The following is a 19,254-nucleotide window of genomic DNA, read 5'->3' on the forward strand; positions in this document are numbered from 1 at the left end:
CCAGATATTTAAAATGGGCATCTTGTCAGTCAATGGGACGACCACTCTTTTAGGGGTTCAGTGGTTCCCAGAATGGGGTAGGCTCTCCGTGGAGTCTAAATCAGAGTTCTCCACCCTCAGCTTCGAGTGGAGAGATTAGTAGGTGCTTTCGGGGATCAAGCACTAGCACTAAGTCCTTAATGGTCCCAAGCACTGGAAGGACACACATAAACTGGTTTTTTTGGAGTCCTGAGTCATCTCTTCAGGAGAGACACAGTAGGTAAACTTGAAAGTTAGTGATTGGGTCTGATTCCTTTAGGAGTGCCAGCACAGGCAGGCACGCAGTAGGCCCTGTAGGGATTGAGTAGATTCCTTCGAAAATCCCATCACACAGTGAAGCACACAAGTGGATCCCCTAAGGGTCTGAGTGTGTTTTAATCTCGGCCTGAATTAGGTTCACACAGGCGGGGGCTGGGGGTGGGATGATGTGAGTGTGTAGTGCACACTTAGGGTCCCTAGCGTGGGCTTAGTTAGTATCCGTGGGAAGCACGCAGGCAGCATTCACGACTAGTTTGATGGGATATTTTTATTGGGTCGCCCCTCCCGGTCCACGCCCCGCGCAGTCCGGACAGGCCAGGCCGGGCACGCGGCCCCCAAAACGGTACGTGTACTTGCGCCCACCGCTCTTGCGCACGATGTCGCGGCGGTAGTAGTAGCGTAGACCTCGGCTCAGTTTCTCGTAGTTCATGCCGGGCTTCCTCTTGCGCTCGCCCCACAGCCGCGCCACCTAGGACAGAGGTCGGGTTGAGTCCGAGGGGGCAGGAGGGAGCCGGGCGGGGCAACGGGCGCGCGGGGGAGCGGGGGCGGCTCCGGGGCGGCTCCGGACGCGAGTCGGTGCGCGTGACTCCCCGCGGGGCCGCGAGGGTACGAGCTGGGGGCGGGGCCGGCTACGTCCAGCCGGAGGAGGCTGGGGCGGGACGGGGGCGCGCTGGGAAGCTCCCCCACCTCTCTGGGGTCACACAGCTGGAACTCGCGGCTGTTGCCGGTCCAGCGGATGCAGTTGCTACGCTGCCCGTCTCGGAGCAGCTCCAGGAGGAACTGCCACAGCTGAATGGGACCTGCGGAGTGCGGGCAGGTGAACACTCGGGCTTCCCGGCCCCAGGCCGTGTCCCTTCGGTGACCCAGATGGCCGGGCTCCCTCACTATGAAGGTCCAAGGGTCCAGGCCTTCCCAACCCGGGGGCCAGAAGTCCAGATCCCCTCCTCCTTGGGGCCCAGAGAGTCCGGATCCCTCCACATGAGGAACCCAAGAAGCGGCCCCAGGGACCCAGGCAGCCAGGGCCCCATCTCGGAAACGTAGAGGACTTTGGCTGCCGCACCTCGGTGACCCAGGCATCCAGATCCTCCCACCTCTCTTCCTCTCACCTAACCCAGGAACCTGGGTTCGGGTCCCTTGCTCCCTATCCGACTACCAGTGTTTCAGTCCCCTCCTCCCCAGGGACCCACCGTCACCGCCTCCCTCGGGCTGTTAGGTAGCTAAGCTTCGCACCTTCACTGCGGGTCTCCCGGGGTCCGCCCCTCCGCGCCCAGGCCCCGCATCAGTAGAATAGGGTCCCGCGGACCTCTCACCTCGGTGGTTACTTTTGGGGTAACAAGCCAAGGTTACGCGGTCCGACTGCTGGCTGGGTTCGGAGGACGTGGGGAGATCTGAAGTCTGGTACCCCTTTGAAGAGGTGGTGCAGTCCGCCTGCAGCCCCGAGCCCCAGGACGTGGTGCAGTCGGAGCCCGCAGGCCCACCCCACGAAATGGTAGAGTCCGCGCTGGGCCCCCCGGGGAGTTCCTTGCCCCAGTAGGTGGGGCCGTCGAGGCCAACAGAACAGTCCCAGTTGGTGGAGCCGGCCGCCGCCTGGGCGCAGGACCACGGGTGGGTCCCTTCCGCGGAGGTGGCACAGTTCTGGCCCGCAGCCCCCGCAGCCCCCGCAGCCCCCGCAGCCGCAGCGCAGGGGGCGGGACCCAGGCCGGGAGGGGCGGGGCCCAGGGCCTGGGAGACGAGGCTCCAAGGGTCCGAGCCAGTGCACGCCAGGTCTGTCCAGTCTCCCGACCACGACCACGACCACGGAAGAGCCTGAGGGGCGGGCTCTGTGGGAAGGAACAGGTCCCACGTGAGGGGATCCCAGGCATCCCGGTCCCCGGCGCCCTCAGGGGTTCTTCGAGTCTCAGCCTTGGCACCCTGGGCTCCCGGATCTAGGTGGTGTCACCTCGGGGACACAGGCGTTCCCGTCCTAGCCCTGTTCCCCTCGAAGATCAGGGAACTGACACCTCTAGCCACGGTGCACGACCCCAGTCCCCTCCTGCCCCCGCCTCTGCGCACACACTCACCCGCCCCCCACGGAGCTTCTGGGTGCGGTAACGCGGAGCCCCAGTCCGGCGGGGGGAGCCCTGCGAGGGAGAAGAGCGAGCAGAGCTTAGGGAAGGGTGTGAGCAAGGGCTAGAGACGCCCCCTCCACCACTCGGCCAGCAGTCTTTATTGGTCAGGGACTGGGTGGTTAGGCCCAGCCGCTACTCACTGGCACCTAGAACTCAGGACCCTGGCCTCGTCCTCCCAGCCGCAGGATGGGAGCCGGCAGCCCTCTCCCCGTTCAGCCTCGGGAGGCCCGGCGCGCCCCCTTCTCCCTCCGACCCCGAGCGCAGCCTCACCTTCCTCGGCTCCCTGGAGTCCCGGCCCACAGCCACCTTTCCAGCCGGGCTCCGCTGTCAGCGCGTCCCCTGGGAGCACCAGTTCCGGGAAATAGAAGCCGAGTTCGGCTCCGTCTGCAGGCAAGAGGAGGTTAGGGCCGGGTCGGGGTCACAGGGGCCCCCACCTGTGGACCCTCCGCACACACCCGCGCAGCCCCAGCAGCCTACCCAGCCCTGACAGCCTGTTCCCTGGGGGCACTTCCTGCGGAGACGCTTCATCCCAGTTCCACAAGTCCATGGATGCTCCCTGGGAATGTTCTGGGAGGCAGAAGAAAGAGGGCAAGGGGTGAGCTGGTGACACTTAGGGACCCTGGAGTCTGGGCTCCGGCCCTTGCTTCCCTCAGGCCCAGGAGTCCAGGCCCCCAGATATCCAGTCCCCGGTTCATGGCTCACCTCTGGCGGGTTTCTCTGTCCCCCGGCCAGGGGTCTCAGCCCCATTTCATACCCTGTACCCCCTCCCTTGGGGGCCTCGGCAGGGGAGAATTTTCCGAGACGTCAGAGCCGGGGGTCGCAGCTGGGTCGAGTTGCAGGGCCTGGGGCGGGGCCAAGGGCCCACTCCCCGCAACACACACACACCTCAGGGGTGGCCGCCTGCCTCCCGATAGCTACAGCTGTCCTGCTGCAGGGGTGGCTTGGACTTGGACAGGAGCTTGGGGAATAGCGGGCTGTGAGAGACCCGGGGTGCGGAGGCGTGTTTACGGGGTGATGGGGGTGGGGCAGGGGTTTGGTGGACAGGCTTTCCGTCTTGGGGATTTGATCCTGCGACATGGGGGGTAGGGGGGAGGGTCTGGGGTCAGCTGGGCTGCGCCAGGCTTATCTGCAACAGGAAGGGGGATTTCCGGCCAGACCCCAGGTCGGCCAACGTCACAATCTGCAGAGGGACGGAGGGGCGGGGTGGGGGACGCCGACCCAGGATCCCCAACCAGGCCGAGTTCTCCCCTTCGAGGGCTTTGCGGAAGTTCTGGGGCTGCTCTTGAGGAGTGTCAATCATGATAACATCAACAATGTAAACAATAACCACAGTAACTCCCATAGCTGACGTTTATTGAGGGCTCATTGTGTGCCATGGGCCTTCATTTAATTCTTTTATGAAGTAGGTACTAGTCTTCATTTTATGAAAGGCGAAATGGAAGCGGACTTCCTTCCACTTCCCTTCATCTCCAGAATCCTTGTCCTTCCATACTATAATAGTTTGAGACAAATGGGGGAAATTTGAGTATGAACTGAACGATATACAGAATTATTCATTTTCTTAGATGTGATTATGGTATTATGGTATGAAAGATATCTCTACAACGAAATGAATTTAGGGGTATTTAGGGGTAAAGTGTTATTTCAAATGATTCAGCACCCCCCCCACATGTCCACATGTGACATATACATACATACATACATACAATAATTGGGACATAATTATACTAAACAATTATTTGCTGTTTATTAGAACTTGAAATTTAACTGGGTGTCCTGTGATGTAGGAAAGATGTTAGGGTTTGAAGCTGATGGCCAAGTAAGAATTCTTGAGATGTCTTTGGTGCAAAAAGGTGGTTTTATTAAAGCACAGGGACAGGACCTGTGGGCAGAAAGAGCTGCTCCGGGGTCATTATATACTTTCAAGTTGGGGGGTGGTTAGGGATAGTGTGTAAGTCTCTAAGGAGTTTTGGAAGCAAGGTTTCCAGGACCTTGAGGGGGCTGGCTATTGTTGGAAAGAGGTCATTTATTACTGTCTAATGAAACCTGAGTCACGAGACCCTCCAGATGTATATGCTGGGGGAATGATTGCCAACATATATCTTGCACAGTAGAGATAAAGGAAGTTTCCAAAGGAATTTTTATATGTTAAAGTAGACTTACTGGGTCCTAGGAGTTGAGCTAAGATTTCCTTTTACCCTCAGAAAAGGAGGAATGTCAAGGGAGTTGAGTCCCTAGTGGAATGTCACTCTGCCTGTTTCAAGGACTTGTCGGTGGGCTGTAGGTAGTAAGGAAATTTAGTAATTTTTCTTTTGCCTTTGTTTTCCACATCATTCTGTATTTTTAAAAGATTATTAATTTATTTTTTAAAAAGATTTTATTTATTTATTCATAAGAGACACACAGAGAGAGAAGCAGAGACATAGGCAGAGGGAGAAGCAGGCTCCCGGGAGCTGGATGTGGCACTCGATCCCAGGACCCCGGGATCACGACCTGAGCCAAAGGCAGATGCTCAACCACTGAGCCACCCAAGCACCCTATTTATTTATTTTAGAGAGAGAGCACACATGCACTCACACAAATGGGGGGAGAGGCAAAGGAAGAGGAAGAGAGAAGCAAAATCCCTGCTGAGGGCAGAGACCAACTGGGGGCTCTATCTCACGACCCTGAGATAATGACCTGAGCCAAAATCAAGAGTGGAATGCTTAACCAACTGAGCCACCCAGGTGGACCTGTCCCCTGTTTTTATTTCCTAAATCTGGTACTAAACCCTGGTAGCTTGGCTTCAGAGCCTATGGTTATACCTACCTATCCTGCTTTATGTATTACGTATTTACCATTAAAAAGAACCTTTTTGATGTGGGCATTTCCAATATTCACCCTGCTTGATCATTAACCACTTGCTGTTCTGGGGGTGGGAGGGTGGGGGTGTGGGCACTGCTCTTCTGTTCCTGTTACATAAGGGAAACTGGGCCTTAAGAGGGAGAACCAGTTACCAGGTCACAGAGTGGGTGGGTGGATGGGATTGGCCCCAGCATTGGGTGAGCAAAAGAGCCCCCATGCATCACTGCTCTACCATCTAACGCAGGGCCCTGAAGCATATCCTAAATGTGCTGTTCCCGCCGGGCCCCAGGCCTCCTCTCTCTGAGGCTGGCCTTCCTCCTGTCTGTGTGTCAGTCTGTCCATGGCTCTCTGCCCTAGTTGGTGTCCCCAGCTCTGGGTCTCTGTTGCACCAGGCCTGACTCCAGTGAGTCCTGGTCACCCAGTCGCTCCTGCTAAGTCCCAGCCCCTCCCCATCTCTCTCCCTACCTCCTTACCTCTCTCCAGTTTTCTCCCCATCTCCCTTCCCATTGTACTGCCTTCACCTGTAGTTCTCACCTCTTCCATCTGTCTCCCTCCCCATCTCTCCATCTCTGCTTGCTACATCCCTCCAGCTGTCCATCTGGCTCTCAACTCCACCATTGAGCTTTCCTCAGGACTTAAATGTACACATTTAAAAGCTTCCTTTCTGGACTCATTCCCTCTACCCATCTCTTCCCTTGTTTCAGTGACTGAAGTGAGAAGGGGGTCAGGAGCAGGAAGGGTTAGTGATGTGGGGGTAGGGATTGAGGGTCCTGGTGCTGGCTTGTCTAACCCAGGTGGCAGGGGGCTGAAGGACACTTCCTGTGAGGGAGGGAGGCCCTCGCCCTTCTAACCAGACTGGAAAATGTGACGTCAGAGGGGGAGCTGTAAGGAGGGGAAGGCGGGAATGGGAGAAATTTGACACCCCTCCTGGGCGACCAGATTCCCAGAGGGGTCTTGGCATTGTTTGCTTCCTCCCTCCCATGGCCGCACTCAGCCCAGGGGTCTGCTAGCTCTGCCCCTGGGAGACCCTCACCCCCTCCCCATGCTTGAACCATGCAGTCTTCCTCCTCTGCCTGGTCCCTGCCCCAGCCTCCTTCAGACCTCCGGACCACAGCATGGCCATGTCAGGGCTCTTCCTAATGTGCAAATCTGATGCCAGTCCCCTGCTTGAACTTGCTTCCAGCTTCTCAGGGCTTGCTGCTGCCTCAGGTAAAGTCTAAGCTCTTAGTCTAGTGTTCAAGATCCTGCTTGGACATTTCCTCAGCCAGGCAGGGTCAAGCTTGGGGCTGGGAAGAGAGAGGCAGGAGAGAGCCACAGATGCAGAGAGAGAGAATAGACTCAGAGATACACTTGGAGACAAGAAACAAAAGCCCTCACAGAGATACTCGCAGGGAAACAGACACGGAGAGACACTTGGGGGCCCACAGAGACCTATGGCCAGAGAGTTGGCTGGGGTTTGGCAGAGAGGAGACTGGAGCATAGTCTCAGGGATGCAGAGGGTGAGAACTGCAGACACTAGAGACTGACAGGAAGAGCATGGGACAGACTCAGAAGTGGCCAGTTCCCTCAGGAAGCCCTCCCTGACTCCCAGGTCAGCACCCTGGGCTCGGCCATCCCGACCCTGAGCACTCCGTGTGGCAAGGGGCCTCTGTTCTGCCACTGGGCCATGAGCTCTGAGGGAACAGAGGTCAAGACTGTTGCGGTCACCACGTCCCCAGCACGAGCTAGGCCTTTGGGGCATTTGCTGAGAGGATGAAAGCCTGGAAGGCTGTAATCTCCAGAAGGGCAGGGCCCAGAAGGCCCCTTACCTTGGTGCTGAGAACACAGGCTGCGGTCCTAAGACAACTGGACTGTCAGCTTGGTTTTGGCCTTGCTCTAAGCCTCGGCTTCCTCCTCTGTGGAAGAAGCTTCTGGAAGATGTCACAGGCACACAGCAGGGATGGGAAATGCCCGTCTGCATGTTGGTCTAGGTACACTTTTAAACCTTCCCACTATTCACTATTCCCAAGTTGGGGGATGCCAAGCCCTGCTCCCCAAAGAGTGCTTCCAAGCCCAGCCAGGGACAGAAATAACGTAAATTTATTGAAACTGGTTTTGGGGAGGTGGTGAGTGGATTTTTGAGGATCTTCCAAAGAGAACGGGGAGAAGAGCCAGCGCCCGGCCAGGAGGGAGCGGGTGCCCGGCCACAGACCCTATCTCAGGCCCAGTTTCTTCTTCTCCTTCTGCTTCTTGCGTACCACGTCCAGGTTCCGGTCCTTCCACATACTCTTGCGCAGCTTGATGGGGCGCGAGCCCACATACTTCCCTGTGGGAAGGGAGGGCTCAGGGTCAGGCTTGGGGTCAGGCTCAGGCCAGATGCCAGTCACACCCACGGCCCCTAAGAGAGGTCTCACCCACCATTCATCTCACGCATGGCGCGCACGTAGTCGCTGGGATCCTTAAAGCTGACAAAGCCATAGCCCTTGGTCTTGCCCGTGCGCTTGTCTCGGATCACCTTAGCCTTAAGGAAGGATGGGAAGCGGCTGAAGGCTCGTGCCAAGATGTCATCATTCACTTCATTGCCCAAGTCCCCACAGAAGATCCGGAAGTCATCTGGTTTGGGGGAGAGGAGGTCAGAAGATGCAGATGCCTGGCTCTGTGTCTGCCTTATTTAAATGAACCCCCTTCTCTGGAAGCATCCCCCAAGCCCTCCTCCCTCTGTAGCCCCAGCAGCCTCTGCCTGGGCCCTCTCAGTAATCATAGCCAACATCTGTTTGGCATTTACCCTGCTAGACTCTTTTGCTAAGTACTGGCGAAGTTTTAACACATCTGGCACTCCCAACAACCTTTTTACACCGAGGCTCAGAGAAGTCACGTTACTTTCCCACAGTTACTCAACCAGGTAGTGGCAGAGCTAGGATAGGAAGTCAGGCACCTGGCTCCGGAGTCCTCACTTTTAACTACCTGTACTGCCTCTCCCCACCCCAGGGCCATTTCATACCCATTCTCATGGTGAAGGCTCTAACTCTGTCTTAGCCCTGGCTGTTCCTCTGAGCCCCCAGCATCCCTTGGCTTCCTGGACTTCTCCCCCAGGATATCCCCTAGGTGCTGACACCCATTTACTTTCTCTGCAAAACCCACTCTGATTCTCCTTTGAGTCTGAAACATAAACACACTGATCCTCCTCCAAGGCTGACCTCAGCTGCCATTCCTGAGCATATCCCCTGAGCTGGGCCTGAGCCAGACCAAACATACTCAAGCCCAAAGCATCCCTTCCCTAACAAGGCACATACTATTATTATCCCCTTCTTGGAGTGAGAAAGGGAAGCTAGAAAGGCTAAGTGGCTTGCCCAAGATCACAGAATTAGGGTCTACAGCCTGCACTGACCACATCTAGGCTGACACTGCCATGCCCTGGCCTGGGGCAAGTAGACAATTCCCAAAAGAGGCAGAAGGCAAGGACTCAGATGGGAGGCAGCTCCGTTTCTTCAGCTAGCACTGTGGCTGCTCCACAGTTTCTATGGTGATTAAGGACACTCTGAGAACAAGTTAGCTTGCCCTATGGGGAAATCATCTAATAAACTCAGAGGTAGGGCCCTTTTAGAAAACAACTGGGCTGGATGGACATTTCAAAAAACTGTTACACACTAGACAAAGTGGTAGGAGGGAGACCGTTCTCACTAAGAGATATCTAAAGCAGAAAACTGTACACATCCTGATTCATAAGAAAAGATCGTTATAACAGATGATTCAGGGACAACTGGGGAAATTTAAACACAAAGGGAATATGAGATACCATAGATTTCTCATTCATTTTCCTAGAATGTTGATGGTATTACAATATAAAAAGAGAATCACTTTTCTTAGGAGATGAGTGCTGAGGTATTTAGGAGTGAAGTAATAACTTCATTTATAACTTGCTCCAAATGATTGAGCAAAATCCAAAAAAACATACACACACACAAGTGAATACAGCAAAGTGTCAATTGCTGAATCTAGGTGGTTGATTACATGACTATTCACTGTGCAATTCAGTGTTTAAAACTTTTCATAAGAAGTTAGGAAGAAAAAAATATGTTCTTTTACTTCGAGCAAGCCAGGCCTCTCATGAATAAAACAGAGCTCAAAAGGTCCTAGTTGCCAACAGCCTCAGTGGTTAGGTGAGGGCCTGCCCCACAGCCACAGTCTAGCCCTCTAGGAGGTAGGCAAACAGAATGGCCTGCCCTACAGAGAGGTAGCAGTTGTGGAGTGACCTGGTTCCCGTGTCTGCCCCAAGGAGACCTTGGTGTGTCCTTGACCGACCAATGCCTGGCCCTGTACTTGGGCCCTCTTACCTGCATCCCACTCTAGCAGACTGGGGTCCTCCCAGCTGCTCCCAGCTGCTGTGCGAATGCAGCGTTTCAATTTCTCTGGCTTTCCTTTCTTCTTGTCCTCACCCAAGGGCTCTGGGACCTGCAGAGGAAGGGGATGGGGTGCAAAAGGGCTTGGGGTTGGGAGTCTTCGGACACACATATCCCCTTCAGGCTCCCCCACCTGCCTTCATCCCTCACCTTCCTGCTTCCATAATTAAAGAACTGGATATACTTCTGAATGTGAGATACCCATGTCTGCCTCCTTCTTTTCCATGTCTTCCATCCCCTCTCGTTTCCTGGGTTCCTCCTGCCTTCATCAGTAGAGGACTACATGTTTTTCTGGGTGTGGAAGGTCATGGGTTCCTGTCTGCCCTCCCTGCCCTTTCTACCCGCCTCACACCCCCGACTGCCATGCTCCCTGCTTACCTCAAGAGCCATGAGGCCAGGGGGTGGCTCAGGCCGTGGGGGCCGGGGTCGTGGACGCAGGGACAGGAGCTCAGGAATGCGCAGTGGGGGCAGTAGGCCTCGTACAACTTCCAGCGGTAGAGGCAGGGGCTCAGGCTCAGGCAAAGGCATGGCCAGGGCCAACGGCAGGCTGGGACCAATGACGGCAGGGCCGGTGGGGGCACCTCCTGCCCCAACAGCCACTGCTGCGCTAGCCTCTTCCAGCCCGGCTGCCGCAGCCACCACTGCCTCTTCCTTCTCTTTCAGGCCCAACCCCAGGCCCAGCCCCAGCTCTCGAGGTGTTGCTGGCTCTTCCTGTGGGCAAGGGGAGACAATGAAGAGTGTCCTTTCACAGACTCAGACCTTACTCCCATCCCGTACAACAAAGCAAGGGCCTGAGACCAGAGAGCAGACAAGAGACACCTAAACAGAGAAAGAAGTCTCTAGTCAGAGACAGACACAAGGACAAAGACACCAGGACAGAAAACTGAGAAGGACGACCAAAAGGAAAATAGAGATATAGGGACAGAAACAATCCCCAGCATGTGTCTCTCTCTCTCTCTCTACTTTCCTCACAAAAAGAAGGAAAAACAGATTCAGCCACAGAAATAGTGAGAGACTAAGACACACTCAGAAAGAGAGTGAGAAGGCAGACTTAGACATGGCCCATCAAGCCAGGACTGAGCATCTCCCCACCCTTCACACCTCTAACTATTAGCTCCCTGTCCACACTTACCAGGGGAGGTCTCAGAGCAGCCATGGAGCCCAGGGGGGGCCCTGGGGCCCGAGCCATTGGTGGCAGCATCATAGGTGGTCCAGGGGGGCCAGGAAGAGGGGGGCCCACGAGGGCCTGGTGAGGGGGCCGCAGGGCCATAGGGCGAGGACCACCTGCTGCAGAAGAAAGAGCAGAATCTGTCAGGGTGTTAGTGGGGGAGTCGGAGGGCTTAGGGGGAAAGTTATGTGGCAGGGATGATGACCCTGGCCCCCTCACCTGCTCTCTGTAGCACGTGGGGGACGAAGGCCGGACGCAGGATAGGGGCCCTCTGGGGGGCTACAGCTGTGGGAGAGAGAGATGGGGGGTGTGTGTCATGGGGGACCGGGGCACTTGAGGTGAGGTGTGTGTGTGTGGGTACTCTCAGCATCCAAGAAATCCTGGAGAAGATTCTGGGGAACCTTCTGGGGGAGATGCAGGAGTCTTTCCATTCGTTCATTCAGCAAAAATTTACCACTGAGCATCTCCTCTGGGCCTATTCCTGTCCTAGACAATACTAGGGGCACACCAAAAGACCAAAGGCTCTCAGGGAGCTCCTGGTCCAGAGTTGGAGGGAACAGACCCATCACCAGAGAGTGACAGACCACAGTGATCAGGGCCAAGATGAGGTAAAACCCAGGCAGGGTGACTGAACTAGGAGGGTTAGGCCTAGGGAGTGGTAAGAACCCAGGGGAGCCCTCTGACCTAGCCAGGGTGATTAGAGGCTTCCTGGAGAAAGAGACCTATGAACTGAGACCCAAAGGATAATAAAGACCCATTGCCTTTAGTCAGGCAAAGGGTGATTGTAAAGACTACTGGCAAGGAGAACATTTATAAACAAAAATGTTTTCACTTTTCAGTTTAGTATAATTGTAATAGCAGAAGTTGAAATCTGGAGAGCATCATTAAGAGAATGGTCAAGAGCTCAGCAGGCATCCAAGCATAGCCTTGTTGACTGGCTATGGATGTCCTCCTGAGGGCACTAGGGAGTCACAGCAGGGTTGGAAGCTGGGCAGGGTGACTAGGTCAGATGTGCATTTTGATCAAACCCATAGTAAAGAATAAGAGATGTTGAAATTTCTTAGATATCAGATAAAAAAGTATAACAGGACTTAAGTAACACAATTAACAAGTTTAATTTAAGAGAGATTGTACCTAAACTTTACAGAACACGTATTCTTTTCACACATACAAGGAAGCAGTGTCACAAAAATTGACTGTGTGTATGAAGGTCATCTTGACGATAAAAGTAAGAATGACCTGTGGAGAGGACAGATTTTAGTTGATTTTGGTTAACTTGAATCTGCTTTAGTTAATAGGCTTTGAAAGATTTTAGTTGGGTGACAGTGAGCAGAGGAGAGAAGAGAGATCAATAAGAATATTATGGGCATATTCCAGCAATGCTTAGGGTTCCTGGGAAGTCTATGGGGGTCTCTCTGTTAGGGACCAGGCAATGTAGGGTCTTGACTGCCAGGTGATGAGCTTAGTGCTTATTTGATAGTTTATTTATCCCATCAACAGACAGCACGTAACGCTTACAATGTGGCAGGCACCAAGACTTTTGTCCCTCATGGAGCTTGTATTTTAAAGGAAACAAAAGATGATAGCCATAACAAAGAAATCCTACAACTTGTTATAAGGTATTAAGTGCTATGGAGAAACAGCAAAGAGTAGGGATTAGGAGTAACAGTAAAGGGATAGGTTTGCAATGATCAAGTGAAGCCCTACTGGGGCCAAACTGACAAGCATATGATCAGGTTTGTGCTTTAGGAAGATGGCAATGTCAGAGCCGAGATGAAACGAGGAGGGTGAGTTAGTGCAATGATGTCGGCAAGATGCTGCGGTAGTCAAAACAAGAGTGCTTGGTTAAATGTGGGGTTCTTGGCCCCAGACCTACCTGCTCGACGCAGGAACATAGCTTCTCGAGCCTCTGGACTGTCCAGGTGACTCCGATCACCAGGGCCAAAGCCAACTGTTGGAAGAGGAAGAGACAAGGCTGGTGGGAGGAGAGTCCCAGGCATCCCTTTTGATCACCCTGCCTGACCCCCTGGCTCCTTCTCCTCCACTGCTCCTTACTTACCTGGACCCACAAAAGGAGGGCCACCCACCATCGGAGGAACCACTGTGGCTGCAGCAGCTGCTCGGGCCTCCAGAGTCTGTTGGACCTGTTGGGGAGGAAATTAGGGTGAGTGGCCTGACTTAGTGCCCCCAAGCTGCCCTGGCTGGCTTACTCTGAGAGGCCAAGGGTTTCATTCCTTGCATTTTGTGTATGGCTGGCTATCCATCAACTTTAAGTCTAGGTTAAAATATCACTTTTCGGGATGCCTGGGTGGCTCAGCGGTTGAGCGTCTGCCTTCGGCTCAGGGTGCGATCCCACGGTCCCGAGATCGAGTCCCGCATGGGGTGCCCCGCATGGAGCCTGCTTCTCCCTCTGCCTGTGTCTCTGCCTGTCTCTCTCTCTGTGTCTCTCATGAATGAATAAATAAAATATTTTAAAATAAATAAATAAATAAAATATCACTTTTCAGGGAGACTTTTGAGATCACACTAGTGAAAGCTGTCCTTAGCCCCTCCCAGTAGCAACTTCTCTTGTCATCCTGTTTCATCTCCTTCAATGCATTTAGCACTATCTGGAGTTATGTCCAGCCTGTCCTTCGCATCTCCCATGCCATCACCCTGGTCCAAGCCATCGTTATCTCTGGTCTAGATGATTATTGTAGCCTCTTCTTCAGTCTCCGTGACTCTGCTCTGGCCCCCCTATGGTCTATTCTCCAAACAAGCTATAGTTAGTTAATATCTAAGTTGGACCATAACACCCCTCTGCTCAAAATCCTTCAACAACATCCCATCTCAGAGCAAAGACCAAGGTCTTTATGGTGGCCCACAAGGCACTACCACGTCTGGTCTCTATCACCTCTCTGTCCTCATCATCTCTCACTCTTCCCCTTGTTCACTCTACTCTAGCCACACTGTTCTCTCTGTTCCTTGACCATGTCAGGTATGCACCTGTCAGGTATGCGTCTTGCATTGGCAGTTGTCTCTGCTGGGAATGCTCTTTCCCTAGATATCCCCATGGATATCTTTCCGTAACTGTCACCTCCTCCGAAAGGCCTTCTCTGACCATGCTGATAAACCTCTGCCTTTTTTACTCTACCCTGACTGACCTGTCTGTCCTTCCTCAGTAAAATGTAAACCACAAAAAGATAGTGATTGTTTTTCTCTGTACTGTTCTCTGCTATGTGCCCGGTGCATAGAAGGCACCCAATAATTATTTACTGACAGAAGGAACAAGTTTCTTTTGTTTTCTTTCAGTAGTTTCTCTCTCCACATGTCATATACAACTTTCTATTGAGCAGGTGAATGTGACTAACGAGACCGAGGAACTATTTAACTGAAATGTAAATTTTAATATGTACAGAATACTTTTATCATTACAGAAAGTTCCGCAGGACGACATGCTCTAGAATAATATGCTCCCAAAGGGCAGAGATATTGTTTGCTTAGTTGTTACTGTGTTCTCAGTGCCTGGCACATGAAACATCTGTCACGCTAATCAGTAAGTCCACATGCCAGTAGCTGTCTGTATACAAACACCGTGTTCCAAGCGCTGTGCTCTCGGATTTCCAGGCCTCAGCTCAGCCATACCTGCTGGTAAGTGTTGGTTGCGATAATTGGGCGGATCACAGGAGCTGCCGGGACCTGCATCGCTTCCACCGTGGGGACCGTGGGCACCGCAGGCACAGCAGTAGGGATGCCGGTTACCGGAGCCCCCAGAACTTCCTGCTCAAACCTGCGGGGGCAAGACCGACACCACAGCTCAGGACCTCGCATTAATTCTGAAACGCGACGGCGCCTTCGCCCCTGCCAACCTCCGCTTCCTCCCGCCCCCACAATCCCGAAAGTCCCATTTCCCCACGACAGAGCCATGTCGGGCTGATTCCGGCCTGGAAGCTCCAGGGCTCGGTGGCTCTGGCTCTGGGACGGCTTTTATCGCGCCCTGTCGCGGGCCTTACAGGGCCATCTCCGCCTCCATCTCCTTCAGGCGTTCCTCCCCGCTCTTGCCCGGCATGCCGGCGCCCGGGACCACAGGTCCTCCTGCACCCGGGAGTCCCGGGGCTGGCCCCGCCCCGGCCATCGCTGCAGCCGTCGCTGTCGCCGCTACTGCCGCCTCAGCTCAGCTGCCTCCGCCAGTTCCGCTGTCTACTCTCTGGTCTTGTCGGGGTGGGCGCCCGCGATTGACGTTCGGCGAAAGCGACGGCGCTGGTGCATGACATCATGCGGAGCGAGGCCAATGAGAATAGGGCCGCACCTGGAGGGCCCGCCCCGGGAGGAATATAAACCAATCAGAGTGGCGGAAAAAAGGAACCAATGAAGAACCTGGATCTAAGTAAGTGCAGCCAAGCGAGGCGACCACGCCCTCATTGGAGGAACAAGGGCTAATGAGAGCGCTGTGAAGTCGCTGGCCCCATCCCTAAAGAGGAAAGTGGACCTTTGAGAGCTCAGAAAAGTTCGCAGGCTCCGCCTGTGCCACCGAAGCTCCTTCCGGAAGCTTTAACACAGGGAAGTCCGCAGCAGCCCGGGGCTGGGCGGGGCTAGGCGGGGCTGGAGGCGGCTGGTTGCCGAGCGCCTCCCCTCTCGGGTAGACGGGCTCGCACACCGCCGGGGACTCCCCGAGAGACGAGGGTCCTGGTGTGGGGAGGGGCTCAGAGGGGCGCCTGACCCGGGCTTTCTGCAGAGGGTGACCTCTGAAGACTTGCTGGACGGAAATGGAGAGAGAGTTGTGGGGGGCGGGGGGGAGGAACAGTTCCTGCAGAGGCCGAGACCGCAGTAACATGTCAGCTCAGAAGGTCACGTGGGTAGGTCTGGTCTCCGTGGCCTTTGGGACGCCGCGCGTCCTTCTTCGTCGTCTTCAATGTGTTGTGTTATGAATATTTAAAATACACAACACTAGAGAATATAACGAACCTCCACCTCTCAGCAATTACTCACATTCTACCCTTTTTGTTTCACGTATTCTCCTCATTGATATTATGATTTTGCTGGAGTATATTAAATTCCAGACATCGGTCAGTTCACCCATAAATGCTTCACGATGTCTCGCTAACAGATAAGGACTATTTATTTATTTTAGATAAGGACTATTTAAAAGAAAAAAGCATTTCACACAGGAAAATTAAATAATATATATATTATTAGATGATATATGTATATATATATCATCTAACACCCAGACTGTTCAATTTTCCCTGCCGCAGAATGTCTTTGTGTAAAATCAGGCTACAAATAAGGTATACACATAGCATTTGGTAGGTTGGTGGAATTTGTGTGTGTGTGTGTGTGAAAACTTACTTTTTACTGGCTGTCTTGGTTTCTTGAAGTTCCAAGTCTAAATCAACACTAATGAATCCTTTGTGAAAATACTGTCTTTGGGGATCCCTGGGTGGCTCAGCGGTTTGGCGCCTGCCTTTGGCCCAGGGCACGATCCTGGAGACCCGGGATCGAATCCCACGTCGGGCTCCCGGGGCATGGAGCCTGCTTCTCCCTCTGCCTGTGTCTCTGCCTCTCTCTCTCTCTCTCTCTCTCTCTCTCTCTCTCTCTGTGTGACTATCATAAAAAAAAAAAAAAAAAAAACTGCTACGCACACACAAAACCAAATGGTCAACAAAACATTCTCCGTTCCTTCTGAAGGTTTCACAATGCATTGTTATCATTAACTAGTCTTTTACTATTAAACTTAAATGGCCAATTGACAGTTCTGAGACCGTTCTTCCACCACCGATTAAGACTAGGGTGGCAGGTATTGGGGATAATATTCATTTAGCCTTCTGAGCTTTCTGGGCAGACTTGTGACTTTGCCAGTTCCAGCTGCCTTCTTGTCCACTGCTTTGATGACACCCAGAGCAACTGTCTGTCTCATGTCACAAATAGCAAAACGGCCCAAAGGAGGACAGAGAAGCTCTCAACACACATAGGTTTGCCAGGAACCATGTCAACAATGGCAGCATCCCCATGGTTCAAGAACTTGGGACCATCTTCCAGCTTTTTTCCAGAATGACAATCTATCGTCTCCTTCAGCTCAGCAAACTTGCAATGTGAGCTGTGTGGCAATCTAGTGCAGGTGCCTATCCAGCACTGATTTGGCCTGGATGGCTCAGGATAATCACCTGAGCCGTGAAGCCAGCTGCTTCCATTGGTGGGTCATTTTTGCTGTCACCAGCCACATCACCATGACGAACATCTTTGACAGATACGTTCTTGACATTGAAGCCCACATTGTCCCCAGGAAGAGCCTCACTCAAAGCTTCATGGTGCGTTCCGACAGACTTTACTTCAGTTGTAACAGTGATTGGAGCAAAGGTGACCACCATGCCCAGCTTAAGAACACCAGTCTTCACTCGGCCCACTGGGACAGTACCAATACCACCAATTTTGTAGATGTCCTGGAGAGGCAGGCGCAAGGGCTCATCAGTTGGATGAGTTGGTGGCAGACTGAAACCCAGAGCTTCAAGCAGTGTGGTTCCATGGTCATTCCCATCTTTATGGGTGACTTTCCATCCCTTGAACCAAGGCATGTTAGCACTTGGCTCCAGCATGTTGCCACCATTCCAACCAGAAATTGGCACACACGCTGTGTCGGGGTTGTAGCCAATTTTTTTAATGTAGGTGCTGACTTCCTTAATGATTTCCTCATATCTCTTCTGGCTGTGGGGTGGTTCAGTGGAATCCATTTGGTTAACACCAACAATTAGTTGTTTTACACCCAGTGGGTAAGCCAGAAGGGCATGCTAACAAGTCTGCCCATTCTTGGAGATACCTGCTTCAGATTCACCGACACCAGCAGCAACAATCAGGACAGCACAGTCAGCCTGGGATGTGCCTGTAATCATGTTTTTTTTTTTTTTTTTTTTTTAATTTATTTATTCATGGAGAGAGAGAGAGGCAGCCAGAAAGACAGGCAGGAAAAAAAAAAAAAAAAAAGACAGGCAGAGGGAGGAGCAGGCTCCAAGTAGGGAGCCCGATGCGGGACTCGACCCTGTGTTTCCAGGATCACGCCCTGGACCGAAGGCGGCGCTAAACCGCTGAGCCACCGGGGCTGCCCTGTAATCATGTGTTTGATAGTCTGTGTCCTGGGGCATCAATGATGGTCACATAATACTTGCTGGTCTCGAATTTCCACAGGGAGAGATCAGTGCTGATACTATGTTCATGTTCAGCTTTAATTTTTCCAAGACCCAGGCATACTTGAAGGAGCCTTTTCCCATCTCAGCAGCCTCCTTCTCAAATTTTTCGAGTGCTTTTGTCGATCCCACATTTGTAGATCAGATGGCCAGTAGTGGTAGACTTGCCCGAATCTACGTGTCCAATGATGACGTTGATGTCTTTTCCTTTCCCATTTTGGTTTAGGTTTAGCAGTGGTTTTCACGACACCTGTGTTCTGGTGGCAAACCCATTGTGAAAAAGACCTGGAACAATTCTTACCTGAATCAATTGTGCCACCAGCTTGGTAGTTAGGTTCATTTCCCCCCCCCCCCCCCCCGATTTTTAGGGATTTCTTCTCATTTTTTTTAATTATGAAAAATTATATGTTTCCACGGTGCAAAGTATGAAACAGTAGATGGCTGGCTTCCATCCCTGTCCCTTTTACCTTATTCTCTTCTGAACGATCTCAAAGCTGCAGTCATTTTCCTTAATACTTCAAAAACATCCTCCAAGAATATTCTCCCACTAAAAACAATGCCATTATCTCATCAGAGACATTTAACAAAGGCACAGTAATGTTCTCTAACATATGAGCTTCCCATTTCCAATTTTCAAATTTCCTGTTGTCCCCAGATGACTGGGATTTGTAGGAATGACATTATGTAACTTGCCATGGTTCACTTGGCAAAGCATCAGCAGAGCTCTTCTGAAAGGAAATTCCACGGTTCCTTCAAGACCTACCTTGCATTTGGTTGTCACTACTCTTTTTAACAGTCCCCAATCTAGTCCCATTGACCTTCTGAATACAGTCTAGTTGTTTGTACAAGATCTTCCAACTTGTAGTTCACCCAGTATACCTTTGGGGTAGGTTCCTATAAGCAGCGTTGTTTAGGCAAAGAGTAAATGCATATGGAGTGTGCTGGAAATCATCCCCTAGTTGTTTCACATTGCATGTCCACTGCTGTTATCGAGTGTTGTTTTCCCATGGCCTTGTCAACGGTGAGCTTCCAAAATTTTAGGTTTCCTTTTTTGCAGTTGATGGGTGGAAGATGTACCAAAGTAGGGTTTTGTTTTGTTTTCCAAAGTAGGGTTTTAATTTACTTTTCTATTATAATTGAATTGGAGCCTATTTTCTGAGAATTGTCCATTTATTTTGCCAACTTTTCTATGGACTTAAGAATTTTTTTCTACTTTGACATACACATACGTGTGCACACAAATCCACTTATAAATTGAAAAATTTCCTCAATTTATCTTTTTACTTTTTTTTTTTTACACC

At 52.4% G+C, this 19,254-nt stretch overlaps 2 protein-coding genes across 7 annotated transcripts; both read right to left on the reverse strand.

The window, feature by feature from the left end:
- Window positions 1-547: 547 nt before the first annotated feature.
- ETV2 (ETS variant transcription factor 2) lies at window positions 548-7,197 on the reverse strand. Of its 4 annotated transcripts, none has more exons than XM_049110838.1 (7): window positions 7,058-7,197; window positions 2,883-2,972; window positions 2,676-2,789; window positions 2,358-2,417; window positions 1,608-2,117; window positions 985-1,097; window positions 548-766 (listed from the first exon to the last, which is right to left on the reverse strand). In XM_049110838.1, exons 2-7 carry the CDS (start codon window positions 2,950-2,952, stop codon window positions 566-568), a joined length of 1,068 nt encoding a protein of 355 aa, XP_048966795.1. In that variant the 5' UTR covers window positions 2,953-2,972; window positions 7,058-7,197; the 3' UTR covers window positions 548-565. The 4 variants fall into 4 exon arrangements, with proteins under 4 accessions (XP_048966795.1, XP_025277523.1, XP_025277522.1 ...); XM_025421738.3 differs by lacking the exon at window positions 7,058-7,197 and adding an exon at window positions 3,291-3,683; XM_025421737.3 differs by lacking the exon at window positions 7,058-7,197 and adding an exon at window positions 3,108-3,682.
- A 109-nt stretch (window positions 7,198-7,306) lies between these two features.
- On the reverse strand, window positions 7,307-15,026 carry RBM42 (RNA binding motif protein 42). Of its 3 annotated transcripts, none has more exons than XM_025421683.3 (10): window positions 14,789-15,026; window positions 14,421-14,565; window positions 12,856-12,940; window positions 12,673-12,747; window positions 11,016-11,081; window positions 10,761-10,915; window positions 10,007-10,339; window positions 9,563-9,680; window positions 7,647-7,841; window positions 7,307-7,554 (listed from the first exon to the last, which is right to left on the reverse strand). In XM_025421683.3, the coding sequence occupies exons 1-10, from the start codon at window positions 14,908-14,910 to the stop codon at window positions 7,442-7,444; spliced, it is 1,407 nt and encodes a 468-aa protein (XP_025277468.1). In that variant the 5' UTR covers window positions 14,911-15,026; the 3' UTR covers window positions 7,307-7,441. The 3 variants fall into 3 exon arrangements, with proteins under 3 accessions (XP_025277468.1, XP_025277467.1, XP_025277469.1); XM_025421682.2 differs by having other exon boundaries at window positions 10,761-10,936; XM_025421684.3 differs by lacking the exon at window positions 11,016-11,081 and having other exon boundaries at window positions 14,789-15,025.
- Window positions 15,027-19,254: the final 4,228 nt, after the last annotated feature.

Source organism: Canis lupus, chromosome 1 (assembly GCF_003254725.2).
Source record: "Canis lupus dingo isolate Sandy chromosome 1, ASM325472v2, whole genome shotgun sequence".
NCBI classification, from domain to species: domain Eukaryota; kingdom Metazoa; phylum Chordata; class Mammalia; order Carnivora; family Canidae; genus Canis; species Canis lupus.

Coding starts and splice junctions, on each gene's coding strand:
- ETV2 (XM_049110838.1), bottom strand. CDS start 2,952: ATGGACTTGTGGAACTGGGATGAAGCGTCTCCGCAGGAAGTGCCCCCA. Junction 2,418..2,675: donor ACTCCAGGGAGCCGAGGAAG/GTGAGGCTGCGC, acceptor TCTCCCTCGCAG/GGCTCCCCCCGCCGGACTGG. Junction 767..984: donor AGCTGTGTGACCCCAGAGAG/GTGGGGGAGCTT, acceptor CCTCTGTCCTAG/GTGGCGCGGCTGTGGGGCGA.
- RBM42 (XM_025421682.2), bottom strand. CDS start 14,910: ATGGCCGGGGCGGGGCCAGCCCCGGGACTCCCGGGTGCAGGAGGACCT. Junction 10,937..11,015: donor CCACGTGCTACAGAGAGCAG/GTGAGGGGGCCA, acceptor ACACCCTGACAG/ATTCTGCTCTTTCTTCTGCA. Junction 7,842..9,562: donor TCTGCTAGAGTGGGATGCAG/GTAAGAGGGCCC, acceptor CCCCCAAACCAG/ATGACTTCCGGATCTTCTGT.